This window comes from Leiobunum rupestre, chromosome 11, assembly GCF_980474605.1.
Source record: "Leiobunum rupestre chromosome 11, qqLeiRupe1.1.hap1, whole genome shotgun sequence".
Taxonomy (NCBI): Eukaryota; Metazoa; Arthropoda; class Arachnida; order Opiliones; family Sclerosomatidae; genus Leiobunum; species Leiobunum rupestre.
In genome coordinates, this window is record NC_143394.1 from 25,803,102 (window position 1) to 25,831,014 (window position 27,913).

Genomic DNA, 27,913 nt, shown 5'->3' on the forward strand with positions numbered 1-27,913 from the left:
GGCCGCTAGATAAACCTGGACGACTTTTAGATGTTTGAATTTACGGCTTAACTAGCTAGTAAACGATATTATAGGAACCATCTGCTTATAACAGACGATCGTAGGGGAGTCATTTGCTAGTAGGAATCCATACCGCGAACTTGGAATGCTTATCCCGCCTAATTTCCGTCTCGATGTTGGGGACCACTGTCTTACGTCATTCTGTCCTCACACAGTAAGTAAGGGGAAAGCGAAAAAAAATTTAATCCTTTTTCTAGTAAGGGAGGTGAACCTGGGCCTTTAAATAGTAAATGTTATCTAATATAACTAAATGTTCAATTTTCTCCAATTTCTGCAATAGCTTGTAACTCGAAACACAAACGGAACGATACGTTTTGTAACTTGCCTCTTGTTTCCCGTGCTAATGGTGGGTGTTCATTGTGAATAAATTAAACGATAAAGATCTGCACAATTTGTTCGTGAAAAGAAATGTGAAATAAGCCTGTTCGACTGTGGTTTGGTGACTTAATTTAGTAAAAATAACGACTAACGTAATTATTTTATTTCTAATTTGATTTTTTTATTTAAAATATATGGTTTGATTCTTTAGTTTTTACGAGGTAAAGGATAATAAAGATAAAAGACTTATAACAACTAGTGAACTGGAAATGCTTCAGTTTAAATAGTTCTTATAGTAGGATATATATCTACAATTTAAACTCATAGTAGGATATGTGTAATAAAGTTGCCTAAATATATTATGTAAATTGGAATTCCGTGGATTTGTGCTACCCAATTCAAAGACCCCAATTTCCACAAGCGTTTTTTATTTAAGGTATGTTTACCTCACCTGGTTCAAAAAACTTTAGATGGTACGTGTATCGGAGAGAGTACCCTTACCAAAATGTGAGTCTTACTTTATTCGCCAATTACTCTCAATGTAGGATCAAGGATTTTTAAGTATTATCAGAAGTAAATGAACCGAAGTTATCAAACTACTATACTCCCCATGTTTGAGGCGTTTTCTTTATGAAGTTACATTTTGACCTCGAATTTAAAATTTTGCGCGCTCCTAGGCCAAAAAAAGGGTTTTGGTTTTTATGAAACCATTTTTTATACATAGAAATAAATTAAAATAAGAGTCATTTAAGACTTCACTTTAGTCTCATATGGGAAGGCTCATTTTTGGGGACTTGAAAGAGACTTAATTGAGAGTTGGTTAGAGGTTACAATTTGAAGTTAAAATAAAAGTAATTATAATTATATTGGCACTAAACTCTGATTTATCGGCTATGGCTGTTTCACACTTACAGCAGTCTTCGACATCACCTTTTATCAGAGTCTCATTAGCGTTACATTCTGAATTATCGTCGTTATCAGACTCATTTTCCAGATTAATTTCCACATTATATTTTTCTATGGCCTCGTCTGGTTCTTCTCCTGTACACACTAATTTATCCTCTGTGGTGGTCACAACTTCACTGACAACTTTGACATCACCTAAATACAGAAATTTTAGATAAATTTAGTCAATCACGATTTACTGCTTTTGAATATCGTCTTTACTTTATTACAAACGTGTCTGTAAAGACATATTTGTTTTTATAGTCAACGCGTTGGTACCATTAGTCCCATAATTATATTTGAAGAACACTGGCCCGAGCTATTTGATGTGGAAAAATTGAGAATTCTCCTTTCGAACTCAGAGAAAATTAAAATTTTTATTTCCTTTAACATCATTATTCTAAATGTTTTGAACTGAAAGTGTTATAACTTTTAATTTTCTAGTTTATTTGCTAAATATCTTAATGGTCACAGCGTACAAATAATTGTATTAGGCACCTGAGTGTTTTCGAAGTGTTTTAATATCATTATTTTCTTTTGTTTTCAACCTCTTCAACTTTTGGATTACCGTATCTAGTCACTTCAATTATTTTTTAGCCAGGTTATATTTATCTATAAAAGTCCATCTATAAATCTAGTTGACTTTGTGGTGCTACTGCACGGTCAACAACTGGTCAAATATAACCCGTCTAAGAAATAATAGAACACGAGGTCAGTTCACTCGTGGAATGACGTTGTGACGGTAGCCTAAGGGTCGAAGGGTCGTTTCCTGCCTGAGCTAGCTGAGGCACGGTTTTTTAATCTAAGAGGACCAGAGAGGGCTAGCCTTCCACTGTATAAATTATCTCTCCCCGCGCTTCGATCAGACCGAGAGGTTCTATGGGAATCTGAGAAGGTCATTTGAACCACGTGACTTTAAATTTTCAAATGGCGATGGAATAAGGCGGAATTTCTATTCTCTGTCAGTTTTCACTCTTTACGGTATTTAAATTAATTAAGGCTTTAAGATTTACAAGGAACGCGAAAAGCAAACAGGAGGGAAAACTCCTTCGTGTGGTATCGATTCATCCCACAGTCGTTCTCCCTTGTTTAATTCGCACCACAAGAGACTATACTAGGTCGCATTATAGATGGCACAGCTTGATTAGCAAAAACTTGCCCAAAAATTGTACTACATTTGCAAAAACATTTTGTTGGCGGAAAAGGGTCAACAGTTTGATAGCCAAATCCCATACCTTTTGAAGAAACTTGGGAAACCACAAATCTTATGATAGGTGTGATTTCAAATGGTTATTGCATGTTTAACATTAAATAATAAGAGTTTTTTTTTTAATAGAACCAGTCATGGGCTTCGTCAAATCTTCAGAATGTAGAAGCGGATCAAGTACTGAACATATCTGAAATTTTGCCTAATGCATCTATGGGGGATGATGAAGTTCAAATAGAACGTGAGGTAGCTAATGAGGTGGTTGGCGTGTCTGAGGCTGAAATACGTCATTGTCAAGATCATGTGAGTAATACCACTAATGGCACGGAAGAAAATAGTCGTACATCTGAAATAATTTCAAGCTTGAACAACGCTACTTTTAAGACTGGTTTTAGTAAATGCGTGAACGTTCAAACAATCGCCGGGAAACATTCCAAATAATTGGACAGTTTTACTTGAGAAAGAAGGGATTGCATTAATGAAACAAAATATTAAGGCTGTGCCAGTGGCGTAGCCAGGGGGAGGGGCACAGGGGGCACATGCCCCCCCGAAACGTATGGTCGTACGTACAAATATTTTTATTTTTTTACTTTTTTTTCAATGGTGTGCCCCCCCCCCCCCGAAACAAATCCTGGCTTCGCTACTGGGCTGTGCGAGTCCTCTTCTTTGGATTTCGAGTCGAGTCCGAGTCCCATTTTCGAGTACTCATTCGAGTCTTTGAGTCTCTAAGAATTAGCCACTAGCCCTATTCGAGTCTTAAATTTCAAATCGAGTCCAGTATGAGCCTTAAATTTATTCTCGCGTTCAATTCGAGTCTTAAATTTATTCCCTAGTCCAACTCGAGTCATAAATTAATTCAGAGTCCCCAATTTGCAGTTGAGCCCTATCTAAGCCTTTTATTGCTCAAAAGTCAGAATCATCCCAAAAATTAAATCAGTAATTAATATTTAAAATACTTATCACCAATTTTTATAATAAGAAGTAGTTTACTAATTTAAGTAAACAAAATACAGTAACTTACAATATAATATTTTACTTTAATTCTTTTAAAGTATTAAAAAAGATTAATTGTACGCATTGTAACCCGGCCACCTGTTTAAAGGCATTATGACTTGGGCCTAAGGTACTCATGAACTTGGTCGCTTAAACTGTTCCCAGTTCCACGACTAGTCATGGTCACCAGTTTGCTTTTCTTCGCAATTGTCTTCCATATGCCTGATTTTTTATTTCTCTTCATATTATCTTCCTGAGCTGGCGGTCCATGAGCAGCGTCTTTTTTGTACCTGTAAAAGAGCAAAACAAGTCGTTACGAGTTACGTCTACGGTTGCGCCTTCGGTATTAGGCCATTACTTAGCTAATTGGGAATTTTATATTTATTAATAGTTACCAGAAGGGTGCAATTCAGCTTTAAGTAGCATTGCTGCTGTGCGGTTGTTGTTTTCAGCACCTCTCAATAATACTGTCTTAATTCTTGGGTCCAACATCATAGATAGCATATACAACTTTTTATATCCAAAGGGATCATACGACCAATACTTTGGGTTATCGCTATAGCTTTTGGGTGCTTAATCGAGTATATTGTTGGAATTGTTTATTCCTCAATACGTTTTTGTCAACTTGTATCATAATTTTTCTCAAGATCCATAAATGCGGTATATTCTCCAAGGTGTTTGTATCTCAAGTGCTTTCTCATACTAGATGTATTTCCGATTTTCGAGTTAATGACTACATTAACAAACTTTGCATTGCCCACTTTTTCCATCTGGTCTTGGGTCAAAATAAGTCCAAATCAAAGACTTGCATTTCTTAGACGCACTAGTTTCAATTGCATTTTCTGTCAAGGCTCCATCAGAATTGTCAATTTCGTCACCATTTCTATCAAGTTCAACGTCAATTTGAAATTGGGACTGATCATTTTCCACAGAAGAAATTGAAGAATTAGAATATTCATCAGGAGCTAAAATTTCTTCTTGAAAAGTATCATCAAAACGTTTCTTCTTCGATTTTTAACTTTTACTCATATTTTCCACTGAAAATCTGAATAAAGAAAAAAGGGGGAGTACATCTTCTAAAGATCTGACTCTGTCTTCCCTCCATTTCTGCAGGACCGAAACTAAAAATATAATCAAAACTAAAACCGTAGCTCAAACTATCCATGTGAGTCACTTGACCTCTGACTAAACAAACTGCGTGAACTGCCAATACGGGACTTTTCCAAAAAAATAAACCAATAAAAATAACGGACTCGGTGGAAAATAACGGACTCATCTTAAAGTCCATTCGAGTAATAAAAATTAAAATATTCGAGTCAGAGTCCGAGTACACGACTCGGACTCGAGACCGATTACTCGCACAGAGATAAAGGGCTAATATCAACGTCTTTCACTCTAAAAGAATTTGAATTACGCGGGGCATTGAAGATCAATGGAAAATTAAAATAACCCATTAATTAAGTTTCTTCCGGATGTCAAAAATGAAGATATGCTTTTCGAATGTGGTGGATAGATTTCTTCTCTGCACTGGAATTACCCAAAAAGAACTTGTAAATCATTTACAAACTAAGGAAAAATCCGAAGGGTACATTAATTTATGCGACAACGCACTACACTCCTCTTTTTGTGAAATAATTCAAAGCCACGAAAATAAAAAACAAAATTAATGTAGAAAAAGTTGTGTGATTTTTGCACGAAGCATCAAAGAGTTCTAATAGCATAACAGTCAGAATAAAGTCACTGCATCTATATGTGGAGAAAAATGACTGAGCTATTTACAGAGAGATGAACTAGTAAAGAAATTAAAAACACAAACCCAAAAGTCAACTGCTCTTCAAAAGAAATCAAAGAAAGTTAAGACACCAACTATTTAAAAAGACTGCAAGAAATCTGCCCAATTTTTTTCCGATGAAGATAGCGACTTTATTTGCAAGCCGCTAGAAAAGCAAAAAACTCTGACCATCAAATTCGTTTAAAAGACTGTTTGTGAAGCCGCAATTAAATATCCTCAAAACCAAAAGTAAAACACAACGACGGTGGCACCCAAAGATAATCAAGTGGGCCCTTCACTTGTTCAAAACGTCTTCATCAACGTACAACGCTATGGCTTCGAGTGGTATGTTCGAGCTTCCATCAAACATAACGCTTTACAACAACAGCTCTCACGTTGGACTTAAGGCTGGGTTAAGGAAAGAATGTTTAGTTCAGGCTAAGGAAATGCTCTACTCAAGTGGTCCCGAAGACCATCAGCGTACGTGTCTGTTATTATAGATGAAATAAATAAAAAGAAGACATTCTATACCGATATAGCACTGGGGAAGTGGTTGGCTTCAGTAACTTTGACAGAACCAGAAATGAAAATTTGCAAATAAGAAATGAAACTATAGCGAGTTACCTGAAGTGGCTATCCATGTCCTACAGGTAATGCTTAGAAGAATCATTGGAAATTTTAAGTTTCCCTTAGCCTATTTCCCATGCAAAGATATGAACACCGACAGTTTACACAGGATCGTTTGGAAACAATATCAAAATTGGAATTTCATGGAGTGAAGGTACTTGTCGTTACAGCAGATGGCGCGAGTATAAACAGAAAAATGTTTCGCTACTTTGTGAAGAACGATTTCAAATGGAATAATATTTTTGCTTGCGATGAAAAAATATGAATTTTTTCATCTGCGACGCTCCACATCTTGTCAAGACGGCTAGAAACGCTTACAGTAACAGCAACTTCCACACGAAAAGCAAAAACCTGATTAAAAGTGGTCAGCAGATTCATTGGACTGATGTAGTCAGACTGTACGAATTGAATTTTTCACGAACAATGAAACTAGTTCCAAAACTAACGAGGGATCACGTATCATTAGATCCTCACAGTCGTATGAGAGTCAGGCTTGCAGCTCAGATCTTCAGTGGAACAGTAGCAAATTCCCTTGACTTGGAGTTTGGTGACCAATGTCGTGAAAGCATCAAATTCATCTGTACTATAAATCGTTTTTTCGATTACAAGTATGAATGTTCGACAATTTAAAGAAGGAGTCTTCAAGTACGAAGATGACGAAAAGTTAAAGGTTAATTAAGAAATTGATACGAAATTTTGAATTTGTTTACCTAAAAACATTTTGTTTATGTTATAGTGGCTGGAAGGACCATTAGAGGAATATTTTTTGGATTGGCAAAGAGAAGTCGATAATCTACCAACCTCTATTACCCGCAGCTGAAAAAAAGAATATGGCTTTGAGCCGAGAGACAGTCGAAGGCCTTTTGATGACTGCGAAGTCAGCTCCGGCGATAATTCGATTTCTTATTAAGAAAAAATCTAAATTCGTTTTAACTAGTCATATAAATCATGGTTGCTTAGAGCAAGAGTTCGGAAAGCAGCGGGGTTCTTGTGGCGGGAATAGAAATCCCGATTGTTCATTCAATTACAAAAAATTTCGATTTTAGTAATGGTTACGTTGCACAATAATACGTTTATTTAGAAACGCTACAGCTGTTTCGGGACGTGCGAGTTACAACAGTGGTGTGGTTATTTGTTAATTGAGTACTATACACAAGTTAGCCAGTAAATAGTTTAAAATAGTATCATAGTTTTTAACTGTTTTTAACTATTAAACGATTGCTCTTTTGAAAATTCTGAGGGGCGGCAAATTCGTGATCCGCCCCGAGCGTCAAAGGGTCTAGGTACGCCACTGAAGATGTGCTGGTAGATCGATACGAAAGTATTATCTTAGTAGTCTATACATTCTTCTGCAGTTGGGTAAGCTACGGCATAAGTTTTGGGGGAGCCTTTGCAAACATTTTGGGGGGGCCAATTTTGAATTTGGAGGGGCCACTGAAAGGTTCACACTTGTTGTTACGGATTCATGAAACTTCTCTTTCGTGATCTCTGTGAAAGTGCGTAAAAGACATGGCGTTATTTTCAGTAAACATACTTATATGTCTACGACAACCTACTTGATTTGATGGTTTCATTTCTTTTCATTTTCTTTTTCGCTGGTGAGAGTGTTGCATATTTATTCTTGCATACTAATAGATATCACGTCCTTTTAAAATTTGATTAAATTTCCTTCCAACATTGCAGTGATTGGGCTAGAGATAACTTTAAGTCTATATATTCCTCTATTATTAGGGATTCTGCTGGTTATTCCAAAAATAATCTGTGAGAAAATATTATCATGCGTGGATCTCAGACAAATGCCTAACTTATTAATGATAATTTTAGAAATATGTAATATTTTTCAATCTAGTAAACTACTCATATTAATTATAAAACATTAAAAGAATCGAAAACTAACCTTTCGGCGTAAAAATGATCGCTGTGAACATCTTTCTTCTTCTTTATAGTGCTAACAACATTTTATCCTGACCGATAGACGCGCGCCATATTTCTTTTCTTCAATGACCTTGGCCCACTTCTAATCTCCAACAGTACTCTGATCCCTTCCCCGAGGTTAAAAGCGCGCCCGCTCTCAGGTCCTCTTAGATTAAAAGTCCATGGCTAAGGCGTCTGTTTTCTCATCCACAATGGTAAGGAAACACGCGCAGAAGTGGTCCTTGATATAAAAAAGTAATCATCCTAATTCCTACGATATAAAATATGTATATATTATATTATTTTCTAATTTTCTGTGTCATTAAGTAACTGATAAATTTTGATAGGTTCCGCTTATTCCCTCATGAAAGACCCCATCATTGTAACGCAAAGGAGTTTTAACAGTCGTAAAAATTCACGAGTTGCTTGAATGTTTTTAAATCAAATTGCAGTCAGCAATATCCTATAGATCCTAGACGCTTTCTAAGGGAAGCCCATTTTTACTCTAGATGGAATAATACTACGCATTTGGTGTTTGGGGTCGTTAAAACACGGTAGTTCAAGGCTATTTTTTGATATTTTAACTGAAATTTATATTATTAATACACTCTAGATGTCAGAAGCTTATGATGATCGAGTACGCACAGCCCTACTAACTATCCTTTAAAAAACTGTTGAAAAAACCAACTGCTAACTAGTTATTTAGCTACGTGTTTTTATGTTAAACAAGCGCATTAAGCATTCTTTAAAGCTCTATAAGGTAGAAACCCACTCTTGAAACAGAATAAACAATATATCCGACTATGGCACAAACGGATTTTTTTTTGCATTTTTTGAATACCCAAAGACTGATATGTGTCTGGTTTTTTGGTAAATAAAATTTTAAATAGGCTGGTTTTTATCACATATAAATCATAGAAACAATTCTGAAAATTTTTATGCAAACCTTCCTATCCATGGAATAACCCAGAAGTGTTTTATTTTTTATTTAGATTCATTGGATTTTCACGTATTTCGAGTTTTTGTTTTGAGCACACTTTTGATTTATTTTAGATCAAACGTTTATAAAATTAACTTATTTTTTATTATTATTATTTTTATTGGATGTAATGTAAATGAAGCTCTTCGCATTATATTTTTCCGTCAATTATGTGCTAGCTATGATGACTATATACATAAGTTAACCGTCTGTCATGGCCTAAACGGGACGACATCTTAACTTGAACCATTTTTGTATGATATAAAAATTATAAAATTTTAAAAGTGTTAAATTTCAAGAAAATAGTTTTTGATTCGTTTAAGATTGTCTAATTTTGTTAAAAAAAATTATATTTAAAAGTTATTAAACTTTAAGCGAAGGGGTATTGAAATCAAGGTACGCTATACCAAAAAAGGAGGTTTTGGTAAAACTATGATTATTCTATAACTTCTTAATATTTTCAGCTAAAAACTTGGGAATTTCCGTTTCTTAGGCAAATATATCCGTGTTTAAAATTAAAAAATAATCGATTGACCCATGTTGACATGATTGGTCGCAATCGTATGGAATAAATAACCCAGGGGTGAAACCAGTCTACTGTTGGAATCTCTGGCTAAATTTTGACTTTTGATTTAATTATCTGAACGTTGGTTTTCAACGGCAACCCGAGAATAAAAGATGTCGGCTATGTAGCAACCGCCAGGGACTAGTTGTGAAGAATTGCGTTATAAATTGCAACGGACTGCTCAAATATAGGGCACAATGGATGTATATTTTTCAATGAGATACTAAGATGATTTTAATTTTTTGCGATTAGAAGCTTAGTCTTTTAGCATGGTTTGTAAAGGGAGTAACGCAAATCAATTGTCTTAACATTATTGTTATTACATTCCTTTATATAAGGACCATACAATTGATTATTCTAATGATTCTGATTTATCCGTTATGGTTTTTCATACATACAGTCCTCTTCGACGTTACCTTTATTTCTGGACTTTTTAGCGTTACACTCTGTATTATTCTTTAAATGCGTCTCATTTTCATGATTATTTTCGACGTTAATTTCATCCATGGTCTCATATGACTGTTGTCCTCTAAACACTGACTGTTCCTCTATGGCTCTCTCACATACACTGCCACTTTCAATATCACCTAAATAATAATAAAAAAAATGGTTCATTAACTTTATTGCCATTTACCGCTATTGATGATCGACTTTACTTTAATACCAATGTTTTGAGAATAAAAGTGTTACTTGGGTATGATTTGTTTTTCAATTCGCTGGCGAAAAGAGTCTAGGTGATGCTGCGGTGCCAAGCTCTTCCAAAGTAGCAATTATAATCTAGCGTCAGCTGTTGTAAAATGAGATAAAATTGCCTAAATATGTGCGTCGCAATTGTTCTTTGTAGAAATCACAAAATAGTGTACAATCATAATGAAATACAAATATGAAATTGCTTACGCTACAGGCTACTCAACGCTATTAGCATCTGTTAATACGCTACCTATTTTGTTCACGACGACATAGGAAAAGGGCGTAACGATAGCTTTCGTTCGCAAATTTAATTTAATTTTACTGAATGTATTGTTATTAACTGACAATAGTCATGTTCATTTAAAACCAAACTTATGGACTGAATTGTACTATTTTTAGACCCCTCGTATCTCTCCCCTTCCGCGCAAGTGGAGCTAATCATCCTGAAGATTTCACAAGCGTGGTTAACGGACACGATATTTAGGTCTCCGTGACTTACCAGTTTGAGCGTGTTTAAATACTTTCTAGCTCCAAAGTTATTAGAAATTAACCAAACACGTGAGCAACTTTCCAAGGGCTTTTATATCCTGGTTTATAAATGATATTAATTTCTTTGGTCTGAACAGAAAAATTATTAAGTTTCTCTAATATAGAAAATGGTTATCAAACTGCTCAATCCCGGTTATCACGGACTAAAAAAGTGGGTAGAAGAACAGAAACTAACTGTACGACACTGAAAGGAAAACAGCAATACATAAGATGATATTTGTACATTGGTGTTGTACACTTTGTTAAAATTTCAACGTTTATTTATAAATAAAGTACGCGCTTTACGGGTAGTAAACAATTGTGGTTGCCATTACGGTTATGTAGTTTTTAGTGTGTTTTGATATATAAATACAGCGTCGGTCACTAGAAGGCGATATTCCAAAACTACACAATTTTAAAGGTATACGGTAGCCTCGTAAATTACGTATGTGTGTAATACCAAAAATAAAATTTATTGGAATTAATTTACATTTAAAACAATTTATTAACCTCTCAAATACCTGTCCCTTCTTGGCCGCAACGAATGACTCAGGTCTACCTATTTATCAACTTTTTTTGCTCAGCGTAGCTGAGCTTTTTCTTAAGAACAATACACGCATATATTTCTAGGAATGTTTTATTTGTTATATTTTATAAATTATATAGTTATATATTACATATATATTATATACTAGCTGGGTAGCCCGTCCTTCGGCCGGGCCCCAGCTAGAACTAAAATCCCGTGAAGACTGTTTCGGCCGGGCCCCAGCTAGAACTAAAATCCCGCGCAGACTGAGTCATCAACCAAACCCTTACCCCCCTCCCAGCGCAGCCGCTAAAATGACTGAGGCAGAAAAATGGGAGAGTTTCGTTTGGCCGACTTCTCATTTGGCCGACCACAAAATACACGTTACGCCGACTGTCCATTTGGCCGACTGCACATTTGTCCGACTGAGAAGTCGGTCATATGGACAGTCGGCCAAATGGACTACTCATTTGACCGACTGAACATTTGTCCGACTGTCCATTTGGCCGACTGAGAATTCGGCCAAATGGGCAGTCGGCCAAATGGACAGTGCATTAGACCGACTGCTCATTTTTCCGACTACTCATTTAGCCGACTGCTCGTTTGGCCGACTGCTCGTTTGGCCGACTGCTCGTTTGGCCGACTGCTCGTTTGGCCGACTACTCGTTTGGCCGACTACTCATTTCGCCGACTGCTCATATGTCATTTAGACGATACTAGGTGCGTTTGGCTAGGTACTGTCCTCTAGGTCGCGTTTTAGAAAGCCCAGCTTGGTTATAAAGAGCGGGGCTGGGGGGGCGCCGGTCCGGCCCCCCAGCGCTCGAGCGAAGCTAGTGCGCGGCGCCGTCAGGTGCCAATACTTAGAATACATTGCCCGTTCTATAAGTCAACCTAACACTAAATACATAGATAAGGACAGGCTATAGTATAAGAGTCAGTGAAATGAGCAGTCGGTCAAATGAGCAGTCGTTCAAATGAGCAGTCGTTCAAATGAGCAGTCGGCCAAACGAGCAGTCGGTCAAACGAGCAGTTGGCCAAACGAGCAGTCGGTCAAATGAGTAGTCGGACAAATGAGCAGTCGGTCAAACGGGCTGCTCATTTGGCCGACCAGAATTTCAGCTAAAAGAGTAGTCGGCCATATGGTCTGCTCATTTGGCCGACCGAAAAGTCGACCAAATGAGCTGTCGGCCAAATGGGCATTCGGACATATGAGCAGTCGGCCAAATGAAAAGTCGGTCAAATGAGGAGTCGGCCAAATGCGGAGTCGGCCAAATGCACCCCACCCAGAAAAATATTGGTTGTATAGGTGTATGTAGGTTGCAGGATTCACGGCACCGTTCCAGGGGCAAAATACATGATTTAATTAATTAACTTAACTTAATTGGAAATCGATGAAAATAGCGCGACTCGCTGCCTTTGCGCCATAAGAATAGCTGTGAGAAATTTGGCAGTCCTAGGTTGAACGGCTCGGACGCCTATAGAGAAACCGACGCAAGACAGACAGAAGACACCTAGGAATATAGTATAGACTAGGCTAGTCTATACTAGTCTGACTAGCTGGGTAGCTCGTCCTTCGGCCGGGCCCCAGCTACAACTAAAATTCCGTGAAGGCTGAGTCACGGTTGCCAGTTCCCAAGCTCTAGATTATCGTATATAGTTTTGATTTGGATCATACCAGATTAAGAAGGATCGTACGACTGAAAACAGCTCAATAGGCGAAACTATAAAGTAAATTTGGTCTTAACCAACTTGTTAAAATGGGAAAACAAAATCGCGTGACTACTATTTCACAGCCAACTTCGATTCGGTATCTCATGTTCATAGTTGGCCGTGCGACGGTAAAGAAAAAATTATTCCTTCCAAATAAACTAAATACTGCAGACAACTAATTAACTTACACCTTTCTTTACAAAATGGTTTAAATAATAATTATAATTCTGTAATTTAGATGAATCGATCAAAATTTAAACTACCATTAGCAAAATAAAATGAATTTAATAGTTCGTATTTCTTAGGATAGATGGCACTGCAGTTCTCCACAAAGTCACGTGACTACCATCTTTTAACCCCCCTGGACTTTATTATAAAACACGTGATAAAATATTTTGGAAATATTTGTGATTCATGGCGACAATAACCACTCCCCCGTCAAATCGCAACTTCTGCAAGAGCGTGTTTGGAAGTGGGAGTCCGGAATCTGGTAGATATCCTTTGCTTAAGATCAGTGGCCACCGCATTATTTAGAGATTTGTAAAGGTTTCCACTCTAAATATAATAGCTTTAACACGGATCGTATTTTGGATCTTATTTTATCGTAATATTGTATGTTTGCCATACGATCCAGCCTTCGTATATCGTACTGAGGGTCCAATTATCGCACAAATACGATCCGGATCGTACATCTGGCAACTCTGGGCTGAGACATAAAAAAAAAACCTCCCCCCCCCCCTCAGTGCAGCCGCTAAATTGACTGACGCAGAAAAATATTGGTTGTATAGTTGTATGTAGGTTGCAGGATTCACGGCACCTTTCCATAGGAAAAAATACACGATTTAATTACTTAACTTAATTGGAAATCGATGATAAGAATAGCTGTGCGAAATTTGGCGGTCCTAGGTTGAACGGATCGGACGTCTATAGAGAAACAGACGCGAGACAGAAGACACTTAGGAATATAGTATAGATATCTAAAAAACCCAAATATTCATCTGAATTTTGCTTATAATGTAAAGTCATTTCTAAATCCCGGGCTTCTGTAACACTTTAAATAGCTTTAGTTTCTTTTCATTTGTTAAATTAGTTGCTGAAAAAATTAACGGCCCTGGTTAATTGCATTACCACTAGAATTGCGAACAACTAGCCGTTCAAAATTCCCATTATTATTATTATCAGAATTTTAACTATTTAATTACTCGTATGACAATCAATATTATTTCTCTTACCACCAGTGTGGTTATTTATCATACCACCAGTGTGGTTGTTTATCATACCACCAGTGTGGTTGTTTATCGTTCCGCCAGTGTTATTTTCAAAGATATAATTTTCAAAAATATTTAAATCTAAATATTTAAAAAAACAAGTGGCGAATTATTGGGTGTAGGTTTTAACGCGTTAAAAGATGTCACTATACCGTAAATACTACTAAATTAAGCGGATCCTAAAAAAACATTATATTTTCCATAGAGAATGTAACATATGTACAGGGATATCATTCTGGTGGGGAAGGAGGGGATTGGTACGTCTGATTTTTACCAGTTAGAAAAGTTAATAAATATGCATTTAACAGCATTAGAAACGTCTTGTTTCTAGTGCGAAAGAAGATTAAATTAAACATTAACTTACATTATTACATAGTAAGTGTTTGGTAGTATTTTAAATACTTTTTCAGTATTTTGTACTTAATTTCAAATACTTTTTCAGTGTTTTGTATTTTATTTCAAATACTTAGAAAAAATATTTAGTACAATATTTAAATAAATTTTTTGTATTTTGAACAAAATACAGATTTTTATTAGCAAAAATACTTTATCCATCAAATAGTCTCCATACAACACCATCAAGCGGAAGAAATACGTCTAATTTATACTCCCGCACAAACTCATGAAACATTCCGCTTATCCGCCGTGGTGGCGTTGCAGTAGGGAGGACTCGAGAGTTACGAGACAATCTGCCTTTTAGATGGCGCACAAAAGTGGAATATTTTCAATCTTTCGAACAGTCTTTCATTTTTAATATTTTAAAATACAAAAATAAAGTATTTTATTTATTTTAAATACTTTATGCTGTGGGTATTTAGTATTATACAGGGTCTTTTTTTTTGCTCGGAAAAGTGTTTTTTTTCAAAAACTATTTATAGTACCGATTTCAAATTTGGAAGGTCAATTCTCTATACCGGGGGACATCAGTTTGAGAAATTTGAGCGTTTTCGGTAATGTTTTTCACCAATTTTGAAAAATTATTTTTCGACCACTAGGTGCGAGATAAAAAATTTCTATTATAAAGTTGTAGGCCGTCATCGAAAACCCTTAAAAATTGTTCACTCGACGAAAAACAACTTATTTATCAGTGAAAATTCGAGCTTGAAAAATTTACAAGTTGGTGAAGCCAACTTACGATTGTTTGAAACGATAATTGAAAAGGGAACAAGTCTAATACAAACGTAGTAGAGTTTTCACACTTGAAAAAATGTACACGTTTGGTTTTTTAATGCAGATATTTTATTCACATAAATTTTTACAAAACATTTTCAATAATATCACCATTGGCTGCAACACAGGTTTGTGCGCGGACAATTAAGTTCTCAAACGCTTTCTCTACCCTTTCTGGTGTGACGTCTCGGCAAGCACTGATTATTCGTCTAATGAGTTCCTCCCTAGTTTCAATGGGCGTGGCGTATACCTTTGCTTTAACGAATCCCCAGAGAAAATAATCCAGCGGTGTTAGGTCAGGTGACCTTGCTGGCCAATGCACTGGACCATTTCTCCCTATCCACCTTTCAGGAAACTCGTTGTTGAGGTGCTCAGTTACTTGCCGGGAAAAATGCGGAGGGGCGCCATTTTGCTGAAACCACAACTGACGTCTTTCAGCCAATGGAAGGTCGTCGATTGCGTCACTCAGTTCGTTCTGTAGAAAATGTAAATACCTTTGGCCGTTGAGGTTTGTCGGCAGGAAAAAGGGACCAATCAAACGGTTTCCAACAAGTCCAACCCAAACATTGACCCGTTCAAATTGAACCTGGTGATGATATTCAAAACCCCAATGTGGGTTGATGTCAGACCAAAGATGGCTGTTTTGATGATTAAAGGGCCCATCTCTAGAAAATGACGCTTCGTTGGAGAACAAAACATGGCGCAAAAATTGTCTATCTTCTTGGACAGCATTTAGTAACCAGTTGCTAAATTCATAACGTCTTTGATGATCTCCGTCAATTAGTCCTGGGTGGAGCGTAGCTCTGTATGGGTGATAGCGATTCTTACGAAGAATTTTCCACACACGATTTGCAGAACAACCCAAATCAGCAGCGGCGTTAGCGCAACTGTGACGAGGATATGCCACAAAGTACGCGAGTACATTGTTCTCGAAGTCTAAATCCGGTTGACCCAATCCGCGAAACCTGGGTTGCAAGTGACCAAATTGATTGAAATCGTGAATTGCTCGTCTTACTGTATTTACAGATGGTGCTCCATTTGGATGTCTTTCTGCGAAGATTTCAGTCACTCTTCTAAGGTTTTGCGCTGCTTCTCCATAGTAAATGGCAACTATCTCGGTACGCTCAGCTACTGAATAACGAGGCATTGTTCGAAATATTATCAAACACTGATAATAATCTCCCAAAGTTTTCCTTTAAATACCCAATGCATGTTTAGGATTGACCTATAGCCTCGTGTTTTTTAAATCCGGTCGTTTTTTTAACCAAAGTTTCAACTGGATTAGGTAATTCGGTTTCAATTATCGTTTCAAACAATCGTAATTTGGCTTCACCAACTTGTAAATTTTTCAAGCTCGAATTTTCACTGATAAATAAATTGTTTTTCGTCGAGTGAACAATTTTTAAGGGTTTTCGATGACGGCCTACAACTTTATAATAGAAATTTTTTATCTCGCACCTAGTGGTCGAAAAATAATTTTTCAAAATTGGTGAAAAACATTACCGAAAACGCTCAAATTTCTCAAACTGATGTCCCCCGGTATAGAGAATTGACCTTCCAAATTTGAAATCGGTACTATAAATAGTTTTTGAAAAAAAACACTTTTCCGAGCAAAAAAAAAGACCCTGTATTTTAAATACTTTACCGTATTAGAGTATTCAGTATTTTGTTAAATACCGAATTTAAAGTATTTTACCCAACACTGCGTAGCCAGAAATTGGACAAAGGGGGGTCTAAGTATGTGAATATTAAGAGGAGTCGATAAGGGGGAAAATGTAGTACAGTCAAAGTTAGGTTCAAGGAGGGGGAGTCTGGACCTTGAAAACCCCCTTGTCTACTGAAGAAGAATAATAATAATTGAGATATTATGATATGATTCCGTTTTGTAAACAGGATATAAATTAATTTGTATTATTAAATTAGGATCTTAAATATAAATATTTTTACTCCCTTTTGATGAGATTCGAACTCGTCTTTCACATTTAGCGCAAATATCTCACATTTAACCACTCGACCGCGAGCGGATTTCAAAGAGAAAAGAACAAAAAGGCTTAATAATCGAAGTGTAAGCCAAGGCTTACTTAACACACGAGCTAGTGCATCGTGGCGATACGCCATTTTCTTTTTGATGGTGGTGTAGAGTCATAATCAATAGTGGCTAGACAACCAAGGTGAAAATATTTGGAGCCGTAGTTGTATCGACATCTGGTGGTATTAATTTTTACAAGAATGTTCTTAATTTAATTTTCAAAGACTTATTTGGTAATTAATTTAATAAAATATACAAAAGCACACAACCTACTCTTAAACGAAGATTCCTTTAAAAAAATTATAACAATCGGATAAACCATTCTTAAGTTAAAAATGCGCAAAAAATAGTTGAAGCCCATTAGAAAGTCCCATAGCATTTGGTGGAAAAACGGGTTAATTTTTCCATAGCGTTACGGTGGGGGAAGGAAGAGGTTTTAATGTTAAACTCGAGACTACCTATATATACACACAGACGACCGTCTGTGTGTCTAATTAATACTAATCTCTACTCAAGAACGGATTTTACTTCTTAGGGAAAATTACTATGTTGAGACGGGAGGGAAACACGTCACTGAAATATGCAACGTCACAGGCACGTGCATCAATCGTGTCGGTGGTTTTAAAGAACAATCAGGCTGATTCTTTTTTGTGAGACGGAGCTTCCTCTTAGAGCGTGAGTGGGATTACCTCAGCTATAATTAAAAGTATTAAAACAGGAGACAAAATTAAACTACAATTAAAAAGATCCATTGAATACAGAAATTTAAAAGGGATATTTTAATTATCGCAATAGACTTACTAACAAGGAGACTACCCGTGGTGGTTATCACCGATTTTGTTGAAACTCGGGGGTTAGGTAGACCTAATGGTAGTATGAAAATTCCCAAAGGGAAAAGTTACAATGTGGTTTTGTTTTCCCATGGCAACCGAAAATGTTTTGGACCTCTCGAAACAAAAAATCTCCATTTAAAAAAGCATGGGATTTTCTTCAAAATTTTAGAAAATTAAAATTTTCAAAACTTACCCAAAACTATAAATTTGACCTATTTTGGGTAAAATTGATAAAATTTGGGTAAATTTTAACCATTTTTTTTGTAAATTTTGGTAAATTTCAATATATTTCACGAATAAAGTAATATTGAGATAATTTTAAGTTAAATTGGGTAAAACAAATAAAATTGTTTGAAATCAACTAAAATTGGGTAAAAAATATCAAACTGAGTAAAAAACCAAAATTGGGTTAACCTAATAAAATTCGTTAAAATTATTTTAATGTGATTAAATTTCGATGGAATTGGATGAACCTTATAAAGTGAGACGAAAATTGGGTAAACGCAATAAAAATTTTAAAAAACTAGATAAATTGGGTTAAATTCATGCACATCGTCTGCATTGTTAACAATTTCGCTAAATTGGCGCGACCGAATTTGATAACGCGTGACGTGCCACACGTGATCAAGGTCGGCCGTGATATCAATAAATATCGATTTCGATAGATCGGTAAGTATCGGAAAGAATCGGTATAGGTTTAAATTCGCCATATCGGTTAAAATATCTATATTGATATTGGTTTTATCGCTATAATCGGTATCGGATTCGGTTAAAATTGGCCATCCCTAATTTAATTTACCTGCTAGCTATTTCTCGTTAAATCAAAGACATAAACTTTTGTTTTAATTTTTATATGTTATTTTATATCATTATATGGTTTAATGCATCAATTTGAGTAAATTATTTAACATTATAAAACTATAAAACTTTAAACTTATGTGATATTGTGTCACTTAAAATATCGGAAAGCTTTTCACTTGAGGTTTATACACAAAGTTTTCGTAAGTTATCAATTTATCATGGATGTTAATCCAATTAAGGTTCTGCTTTCTTTAAAAGAGTTAGTACCAATTGAATTTGGCCTTGCTGATACAGCGAAATTGTAAACGATGCAGAACACGTGCATGGAATTTAATTACATTTACCTAATTTTTAACGAATTTTATTGCGTTTACCCAATTTTCGTCCAACTTTATAAGGTTTACGCAATTTTCTTATGTTTATATAAATTCATCGAAATTTTATCACAGTTACCTAATTTTTAACGAATTTTATTAAATTTAACCAATTTTAGTCTTTTTACTCAATTTTGATATCTTTACCCAATTTTGATATTTTTACCCTATTTTGATATTTTTACCCAAATTTAGGCGATTTCAAACAATTTTTTTTCGACTTTACGCAATTTTACCTAAAATTATCTCAATATTACTTTATTCATGTAATTTATTGAAATTGTACCAAAATTTACCCGAATTTGGTAAAAATTTACCCAAAATAGATAAATTTTACCCAAAATAGATTTATTATTTTGGGTAAGTTTTGAAACCGAAAAAATCCCGTTCTTTTTAAAATAGAGATTTTTTGTTTGGAGAGGTCAAAAACATTTTAGGTTGCCATGGTAAAACTAAAGCCTTTTGCAGCTTTTGCCTTTGGGAATTTTTATACTACCATAAGGTCTACCTTACACCCGAGTTCAACAAAATCGGTGGTAAGCAAATTAAACACACCGAAAAAAAGGTGGTAATGTTTTTAAACCAGTAATTACCTACGATGTTTACAATTGAATAAGCTAACTACGAGATTACAATACTATTGGAATTAATAATCTAACATCGATTAGTTTTTAAAAGTTAAAAAAGTTTGCGATCACAAGGTTGAAATCGGCAGGTTTTAAGTCATATTAATTATGAGACTTTTATATTTTTTGAGATAAACACTCTTTTAAAGGTCAATGTGGTTATTTACCAAAGATTGTCCATTTGGGCATACTTGTTATAACGCATATCAATCATAAGTACTTTCCTATAATTATGTATTAATTACTTCTATTGTTAAAGCCGGTGATTCAGCAACTTTATCAAATAACAGACCAATAACTGTACTATAGAATAATGTGTTAAATTGATAACTGTATAACTATTGGTTGAAATTTGGTATGCTCTCAAAAGTCAATTTGGATTTTCCAAAGGAGTTAACGAAAGCGACACATTTAACGAATTTAATAGTTGGAATAGTAATCCGAGGGGCTAACCACTCTCAGAAAGTCTGTACACCGATTACGCCGGATTACGCTTAGGTTAGCACTGCCAAAGGCATCGACTTCAAAGATTACGCGTAATCCCGTTAGTACAGTCAAAGGTACGGCTCTGTACACCGATTACGCGGAGTGATCAGCCCCTCGTAGTAATCGCAAAGTTCTTGCAATTATTCTGGTGTAAGTTGTAGGCCTTCGACGCCGTGAGCCATCAGTGTTTATTTGAAAAACTAAACCCCCTTGGTATAAATTTTTCTGTATTACAATAGTTAAAAACCTATCTCCATTAAAGGAATGCTAAAGTGAAATCAAAAAGTAGTTGAAGTAATAATGAAATTCACCATTTATGTTAATCATTTACTTGAAAGGTAATTATATAAATAAATACTTTTCAACTATTCGTTGATGGCTCGTGGAATTAGGTTTTTTTTAAACCTAATCTACCTTATGGATACAATTTTCAAGGCAAAAATATTCAATTATATAACCAAAGCTGAAGGAACCTCTTTTGATGATACTCCATGAAAATATAAATAGTTTATCACCACTAAACCTTGACGAATTAAGAAAACAGATTCTCTAAAATATCCAGAAATAATTGGCGATAAGCACTTTAAGAAAAATGTTTTTTAAATATAGACATTTCCAAGAAAGGAGGGCAAATAAAAACTAAATTTTTTTGGGAGAGCAAACAATATTTTTTAATCTCAACTGAGACTCTGTCTTAACGCCACCACTCTACTAAATAGTATCTGTTTCTACTTTTCCTTTTCAGTCTTAGTTTTCGCGGCCACTCCTAGGAGTGACTAATTTTCCGAGAAAGCACTTGTTATTTTCTAGAAACAATATGAACAACAAAGCTGCGAAAAAGAGCGAGTGAGATTGGGAACCCAGCTGAAAGCCATAAACGCGTAAAAGTAGATAGGGATCTCTTCTATTTTCGGGCACTAATGGTTTATTTTTTAACTTCGAACCCGAATCCTACACATTCTACAAGAATGAAGCACGCTCGTTAAATATTAAAGCATTATCCTCGCTCTGGCTCTTTCTGATTACAAAAATCTTACGTTTAAAGGAATTAAGAAATTACCAATCCAATCACAACAATTACAGACATATTTCCAAACATCAACACTCCCCCCTTTTCGGCTTTCCGTTGCTATGCAACGCGTTTTGAAATTTTTAATGTTTAGGCTTAGTTTCTCTTTTCGATATAACAGTCGCCAGCCAGATTTCCCGCACGGTACTGATGAGTTCCAAATAGAACGAAACCGGTCTACCGTTGGAATTTCTGGCTATTTTATTTAGTTTTTATGTAGTTTATTACTCGAAGATCTATTTGATCCGAGATTCGCTCGAAGACCTATCGGTACGAGTTATTAGTAAGTTCTTTAATTTCTTCAAATTTGTTTTGGTTTTAGATATATTATCCCTTTTAATTATGGACTAATCTACTTTTTCGCGTATTTTATCAGGAAAAGCTAAACACTATCATTAATGGTAAATTGAACTATTTTATTAGCATTCCATACTCATTGCGAGCATAAAGATGTTTGCATTACATTTGTCTTAAAAGCCGGGGCTCTTTGCGGCCTTTGCACTTTGCAGCCTTTGCACTTTGGGTGCCTACTTATCCGACTTGGAAATAGTGATATTTATTATTAAATTTATTTTTATTGAGAGCCACTGGCCCAGGGGGGGGGGAATTGGGGGAAAAATTTAAAATTAGGTAGGGAAAATAGGAAAATAAAAATTGGTTACGTTACTTACATAACATTTATTAACTTTAAAACAAGCAAGTATATCATAATATCACACATAATCATTTGTAACGCTAGATCCGAGGGGCTGATCACTCCGCGTAATCGGTGTACAGAGCCGTACCTTTGACTGTACTAATGGGATTACGCGTAATCTTTGAAGTCCCTGCCTTTGGCAGTGCTAATCTAAGCGTAATCGGTGTACAGACTTTCTAAGAGTGGTTAGCCCCTTGGCTAGATCCCGCTCTCGTATAGGGTAGGAAAACAGAGTTTCAAAAACGGCGTACAAATCATGTTCCAGAAATTTCTGTAAAATGTTTAATAAATATTTTTTAATTAAATTGAGAGCCATGGTGGCCCGCAACCCCCATTCGAATGATTTATTTTAAGAGCCCACTGATTTTTATTAAGAGCCATTGGCCCCAAGACTCCCGCTAATTCCAAGTCTGCTACTTATCAACGGGGGACTGATCTCAACTAACGACGTAGCTCTTTGCGGCCCCATACTTTGCGTCTTTGCACTTTGCGTGCCTACTTAAACGGATGCATATAATAATAATAATAATGATTTATTTCATTTCCATTTTTCATAATATTCACAGATCAACTACAATACACTACACGACTAACAAATAATACCAAACAAATGACAATATGTATATACAGGGTGTCCACTAAAATATGGACCAGGGTGAATATCTCCAAAACAGTTTTAGGTACGAATTTGACATTTTTAGGTCGCATAGAGTGTGTAGGGGAAACCTACTCTAAAACTTTTGATGACCTTGAACTATGTCTTCAAGGTCACCCAAAAACTATCTCGAGAACCGTAAGTGTTAGAAAGTTGGTTCCAATTAGAAACGTGTTCCCCGTCACGTTTTAAGCCCGAATAGCCAGAACCCGATCAGATTCGACCAATAGGAAGTCGAGAAAAATTTAACCAAAATCACAAAGGTCGTAAAAGGGAAAATTTGCAAGAAAATGCGAATAACTCCAAAACAAGTCGTGCTACATTATCGAAATTTGCTAGACAATCTCATCATGGTGGGAGATTTTGATATTCGGAATATATATATATATTATATAATAAAATTATTTTGTGTTTAAATCTAATAAAAAATTACCAAAATTATTCAAGAAATATATCTTTTATCTTCGTCATCTGTTCCTTTGGAGACCCTAAGCCCCTAATACTACCCTTCAACCTGATTTGTGTAGAATAATGTTTTAACAATTTCTGCACCATCACACTGACTGATTAATCATATACAATGACGATTTGATAAGAGAGTACAATATTTTATAAATCAATAAACGGTAAAAAGGTAATAACGTAACAGATCGGAAAAGTGACAATATAAATGACAAAAAATAGTTCCCTCTCTTGGCGAATTTTCGAGACGAATAAAATTTTCGCGCAATAAAAAGACGCGTTTTTTCGGTCGCTGGGGAAGTGGTTCTCACTTTAGCGCGAAAATTTAAAAACGCTGAAAACAACTCGTGCGGGTTTTTAGTAATGTTTTAGGCCTAACATAAAACATCAGTTCAAAATGAACCAAATGGATGTTCCTGTTGATAATTTCAATAAATAACGATTCTATTCGTGAGATAATTACCTTTACTTCAGTATCTTGGTCAATTTGGCTGAGCTGCTTTTCTAAAGACCTAGGCTTAATAAGTGACGGACGGGAGCTGAATAGATCGAGGGAACGCGTTTTCTGATTGGCTGAAGCTTTTTATCGCCAAGGTGTGGACGTCAAAAAATAGAACATTCGCTAGATACCGTGGAGACGCGACTTTAGTGGCGAATTTGAAAAAAATCGCAAATTTTATTCGCGAGCGTCAATTTTCAGCGCGAAAATTGTTTTTTTCGCTAAGTGGGAACTAGGCTTTAGTGGTCATGTAGATAATGAGTTTTTAGCGAGACTATTTCCTTCGGACATCTTTGCCCAAAATGTTCTAATTTTTTTCAGCTGTGACATTTTCAATATTTTTAAATTAGCGACACCGGTGAGGCTATATTAGCTAAACTAAGGCTATTTAGCTGAATTTGTCCTATCGCCATCGTCGGTAAGAAATTCTATTACTGTTTTAGTAATATCGCGATAATTTAATTCGATTTTCTTTATTTTCCGATATACTGCGTTTGAGCTGACAACGCGTTCAACATCATCTAAGTGGTTAATTTGTTGGACTTCGTTTCGGAGCCCCGCGAGTTTGGCTCGAGCTGCTCAACTCCGACTTCAACGACAGCTTCCACCAACCAAGTGCTTAACTGATTCCCAAATCGGCTGTGGTGCAGCTTTTGAGAGTGTTTTTACATTAAATTAAGTTTATTTGTACGCGATTAATTAATTTGTAAATGAATACAGACACGCTATGAATTCAATTATACTGTATTGCAAATTATCCTAATAATTAAATTCCCTTCTGGTTAAAAGGCAGAAAACAAATAGAATTTATCGGCCATTAAAGAGAGAACATCCTTTTGAAATTCGAATTTCCCGCCTTCCTAAGAGACATTTATTGAGAGTTTCGACTCTCCCTCTTTTGCGGGAGCGATTGCCAAGAGCAGAGCCTTCACAGGTGAATGCGAGATTAATCGAAATAGACCGGGGTTTTGTAAGTCGCAATCTCTCTCTTGAGGGAGGGCAGGTGACTCAAGAGTGCTCCCCGTTTTCCCCATCTCCGCAGGCTGCCAAAGCACAGCCATGTACGCAACTCTTTGCTCACTTTCCTTACCCTCGACGTCATTTTTCCGGACTTAATATCGCCGTTAACAATTTCATATTCTACACCGCAAACACAAAAGGCACTTCTTCTTATTCTCAATATTTAAAACCCGTTTACAAAATTAAAATTTGACAAACTTGAAACCTCGTTAAAAAAGGCTAAAACGTATCTCAAGCTACATGTATGTCGACTACTGGCACAGAGAAGGTTGTAAAGACGCAACATACTCGCCGCAGAGACGGAAGGCGTAGGATTAGTTGATCATTAAATATACTAAAGCGCTTTGTTTAATATCTTTTAAATTTATCGTCGATAATTAAAAAATGATGTTTCAAGATGTCCGGTGATAAAGGGTTTTGTAACTACTCGTAATAATTTAAACTCTGATGATTAATGAAATTAAAAACGACTTCGTTATATTTGCATATTTACGAAACTAGTCGGACTTTCATTGTAAATATCATAAATATTTTATTAAATATGCAAATATAACGAAGTCGTTTTTAATTTCATTAATCATCAACTACGAATATTGAACTTGCAAACCTTCTAAGCCTTAATTTAAACTCTATACCAAAACGACCCGGCAGAGTTTGTTTTGTAGGAGAAAAGATGACAGTTTGTCAGTACCAAAGTTATTGTCCGAAGGAAATGATAGTCTATTTTAAAGCTTCATTTCACAATTAAACTAATTAAGGGCGCCTTTTATTTCGAGTATGTAGAGCTTGCCACCACAGTCCTACACAACTTAACCGGCCACCTGAATTTAAGGCAATAAAAGTCGCTTGGGTCTAGGGCGGAGCCTTCAGTGTTAGCCTAACTTATTATTATTTTTATTAAAGTATTATCATCCCTGGGCGTTTCCCCTAAATAAGCTTGCTTATTTAAAATCGGCACTTGGTTGTAGGCAACAAAACTGAATCTTACCTCACTATTCTCCTCGACTTCCTTTCACTCCACGACTGAAGTACGATAATTGTATTTTATACTAAAAAACTTTGAATAACTTGAAAATATCAAAGCTTTATACACGAATGTTTTACAGATACTCCAATGTGATTTTAAGATAAGGGGCATTTGTTCAATTTTCTCTCCGATATTTTCAACGACTTGCGAATGGATTTCAAAGTAAAACCAAAACTTTACTAGCCTTATCAGGAAATGACTTTAGAGATGTTGATTTATTCAAGGACATAAAGTATAGGTACAGTCCTGGAATAATATATTATCGGCCTACCATAGTCAAATGACTATGCTGCCTATTGCGGTCATGTTTGTTTAAATAGTCCTATACTCTCTCCGCACTCTGTACCAACGTAGCTTTCACCTAAACTTGAACTACCGAAGCTGACGTTACTCTAGTCTCGTTTGGTGAAGGGCTAGGCTGACCTGTCAAAAGAGAGATACATTTCGCTATTCTCCTGGAATATTCATCGCGTCACTTAGGGATGTGCGAATAGTGAATTTTCAAACCATTTCGATTACCAATCGAATAGAATTTCCAAAATCGAAAACAGAATCGGTTATTCAAAAAACCGGTTTTTGAAAACGATTATTCGCATTAACGAATATTCCATTTAAACGACGACACATCGGATTTTAACCGATTATTCATTTGAATATTCTGTTTAATATACCTAAAAGACGCTTTAATATTTTGTTAACAACATCATTGCAAGATTTATGTCCTTAGACATTTTACCATGTACAATAAGCAATCGTTTTTAAAACGGTTACCCGAATTATTTTCGAATAATCGTTAAAAAATTCGGTTAGTCACTTTTTTTTCTAATTTAATGATCGGAATTCGATTCGATTAATCGTTTATAAAAAGTGAACAATATTCGAACATTCGGTTATTCGCAAACTCCTATCGCTACTAACTAAAATTACTCCCCGCCTAATTTAGTTTAATTATCAACCGCACAGCGGCGCTGGGTCCGAGGTTTTTTAAACTCTTTCATTTTTTCCGGGAATTGGATATACAAGTTTTGAAACCTAATTTGCTATAGCGAGATTTCACCCTGAAAGAGCTTATTTGCCTGCTTACAATTGTTAGAGGCATTAATAATGATGCTACATTTAAGCGCAATACCTCTTTGTAAAGGTCGGTTTACATTTAATTTATTTTAGCACAGCACAGTTAAATAAAATAGGTCGAAGAGTCGCATATTTTCCTAGGTTATCTAAGCATCACCAGATAAGCCGTATAACATTTTTATAGTGCAACTGAAACCGTAAATTGAATCTCAAAGTTGCACAAAGAAGTGTTTAAGGACTTGACATTTTCGACCGTACATTTCAAACAGTTCCACCGATTTGGAAAATTCATTCGGGTTACTTTTCAGATATACTGGTCCGGAGTAGAATAAAAGTAACCAGACATTTACAAAGAGGTATTGCAATTTAATTTTTGAAAATTTCGGGTCGGGCTAATTTTCAATCGGGTCCGGGTCGGGCCGGGTTTTTTTTTATTTTAAAATTAAAAAAAGGCCCGGCCCGACCCGACCCTTACCCGCGACTGCGTACTGCGTAGGGCGTGTGAAATGTTTCGGCCCTTTGGGTGTTGTACGAAGAGCGATAGAGGAAAGAGAGGGTGTGGGTGACGTAATGAGTACTGAGAGCAGCGCGACTAGCGTCTATTGACTATCATTTCCAGGTCGTCTCAGGCATCCGATTCGCCTAAGCTTCTCTTACGTTTAGTTTTGGTTTTACTTTCGATTTCCCGGCGTTACATTGCGAATTTGCAAGTCGCGTGTCTCGGCGTACTTTGAAACAAGTCGGTCAAGACCGTAATATTACCTCTCCTCGGAGGGAATTTAATTAATTCCCTACCATAACTACGCTTAATCAAAACTGTTATAATGGCGATAATTGAATTTAAAGTTTATATATTCCACGATAGATTTTAATCCCGTTACTGCTACATCGAAAATTTATTTGGTGCAGGTTGTTAATTTTGTTTGTAAGGGTTAAAAAAAGAAAACACAACACAAAATAGTTTATTGTTCTTTAGACCAGGTTTACACA

General features: G+C 35.9%; 1 protein-coding gene across 3 annotated transcripts; it reads right to left on the reverse strand.

Moving 5' to 3' along the window:
- Nucleotides 1-1,166: 1,166 nt before the first annotated feature.
- On the reverse strand, nt 1,167-25,864 carry LOC149922054 (uncharacterized). Of its 3 annotated transcripts, none has more exons than XM_090164257.1 (4): nt 25,811-25,851; nt 10,044-10,166; nt 9,796-9,966; nt 1,167-1,479 (listed from the first exon to the last, which is right to left on the reverse strand). In XM_090164257.1, the coding sequence occupies exons 3-4, from the start codon at nt 9,884-9,886 to the stop codon at nt 1,199-1,201; spliced, it is 372 nt and encodes a 123-aa protein (XP_090020383.1). In that variant the 5' UTR covers nt 9,887-9,966; nt 10,044-10,166; nt 25,811-25,851; the 3' UTR covers nt 1,167-1,198. The 3 variants fall into 3 exon arrangements, with proteins under 3 accessions (XP_090020383.1, XP_090020382.1, XP_090020384.1); XM_090164256.1 differs by having other exon boundaries at nt 10,036-10,166; XM_090164258.1 differs by lacking the exon at nt 10,044-10,166 and having other exon boundaries at nt 25,811-25,864.
- Nucleotides 25,865-27,913: the final 2,049 nt, after the last annotated feature.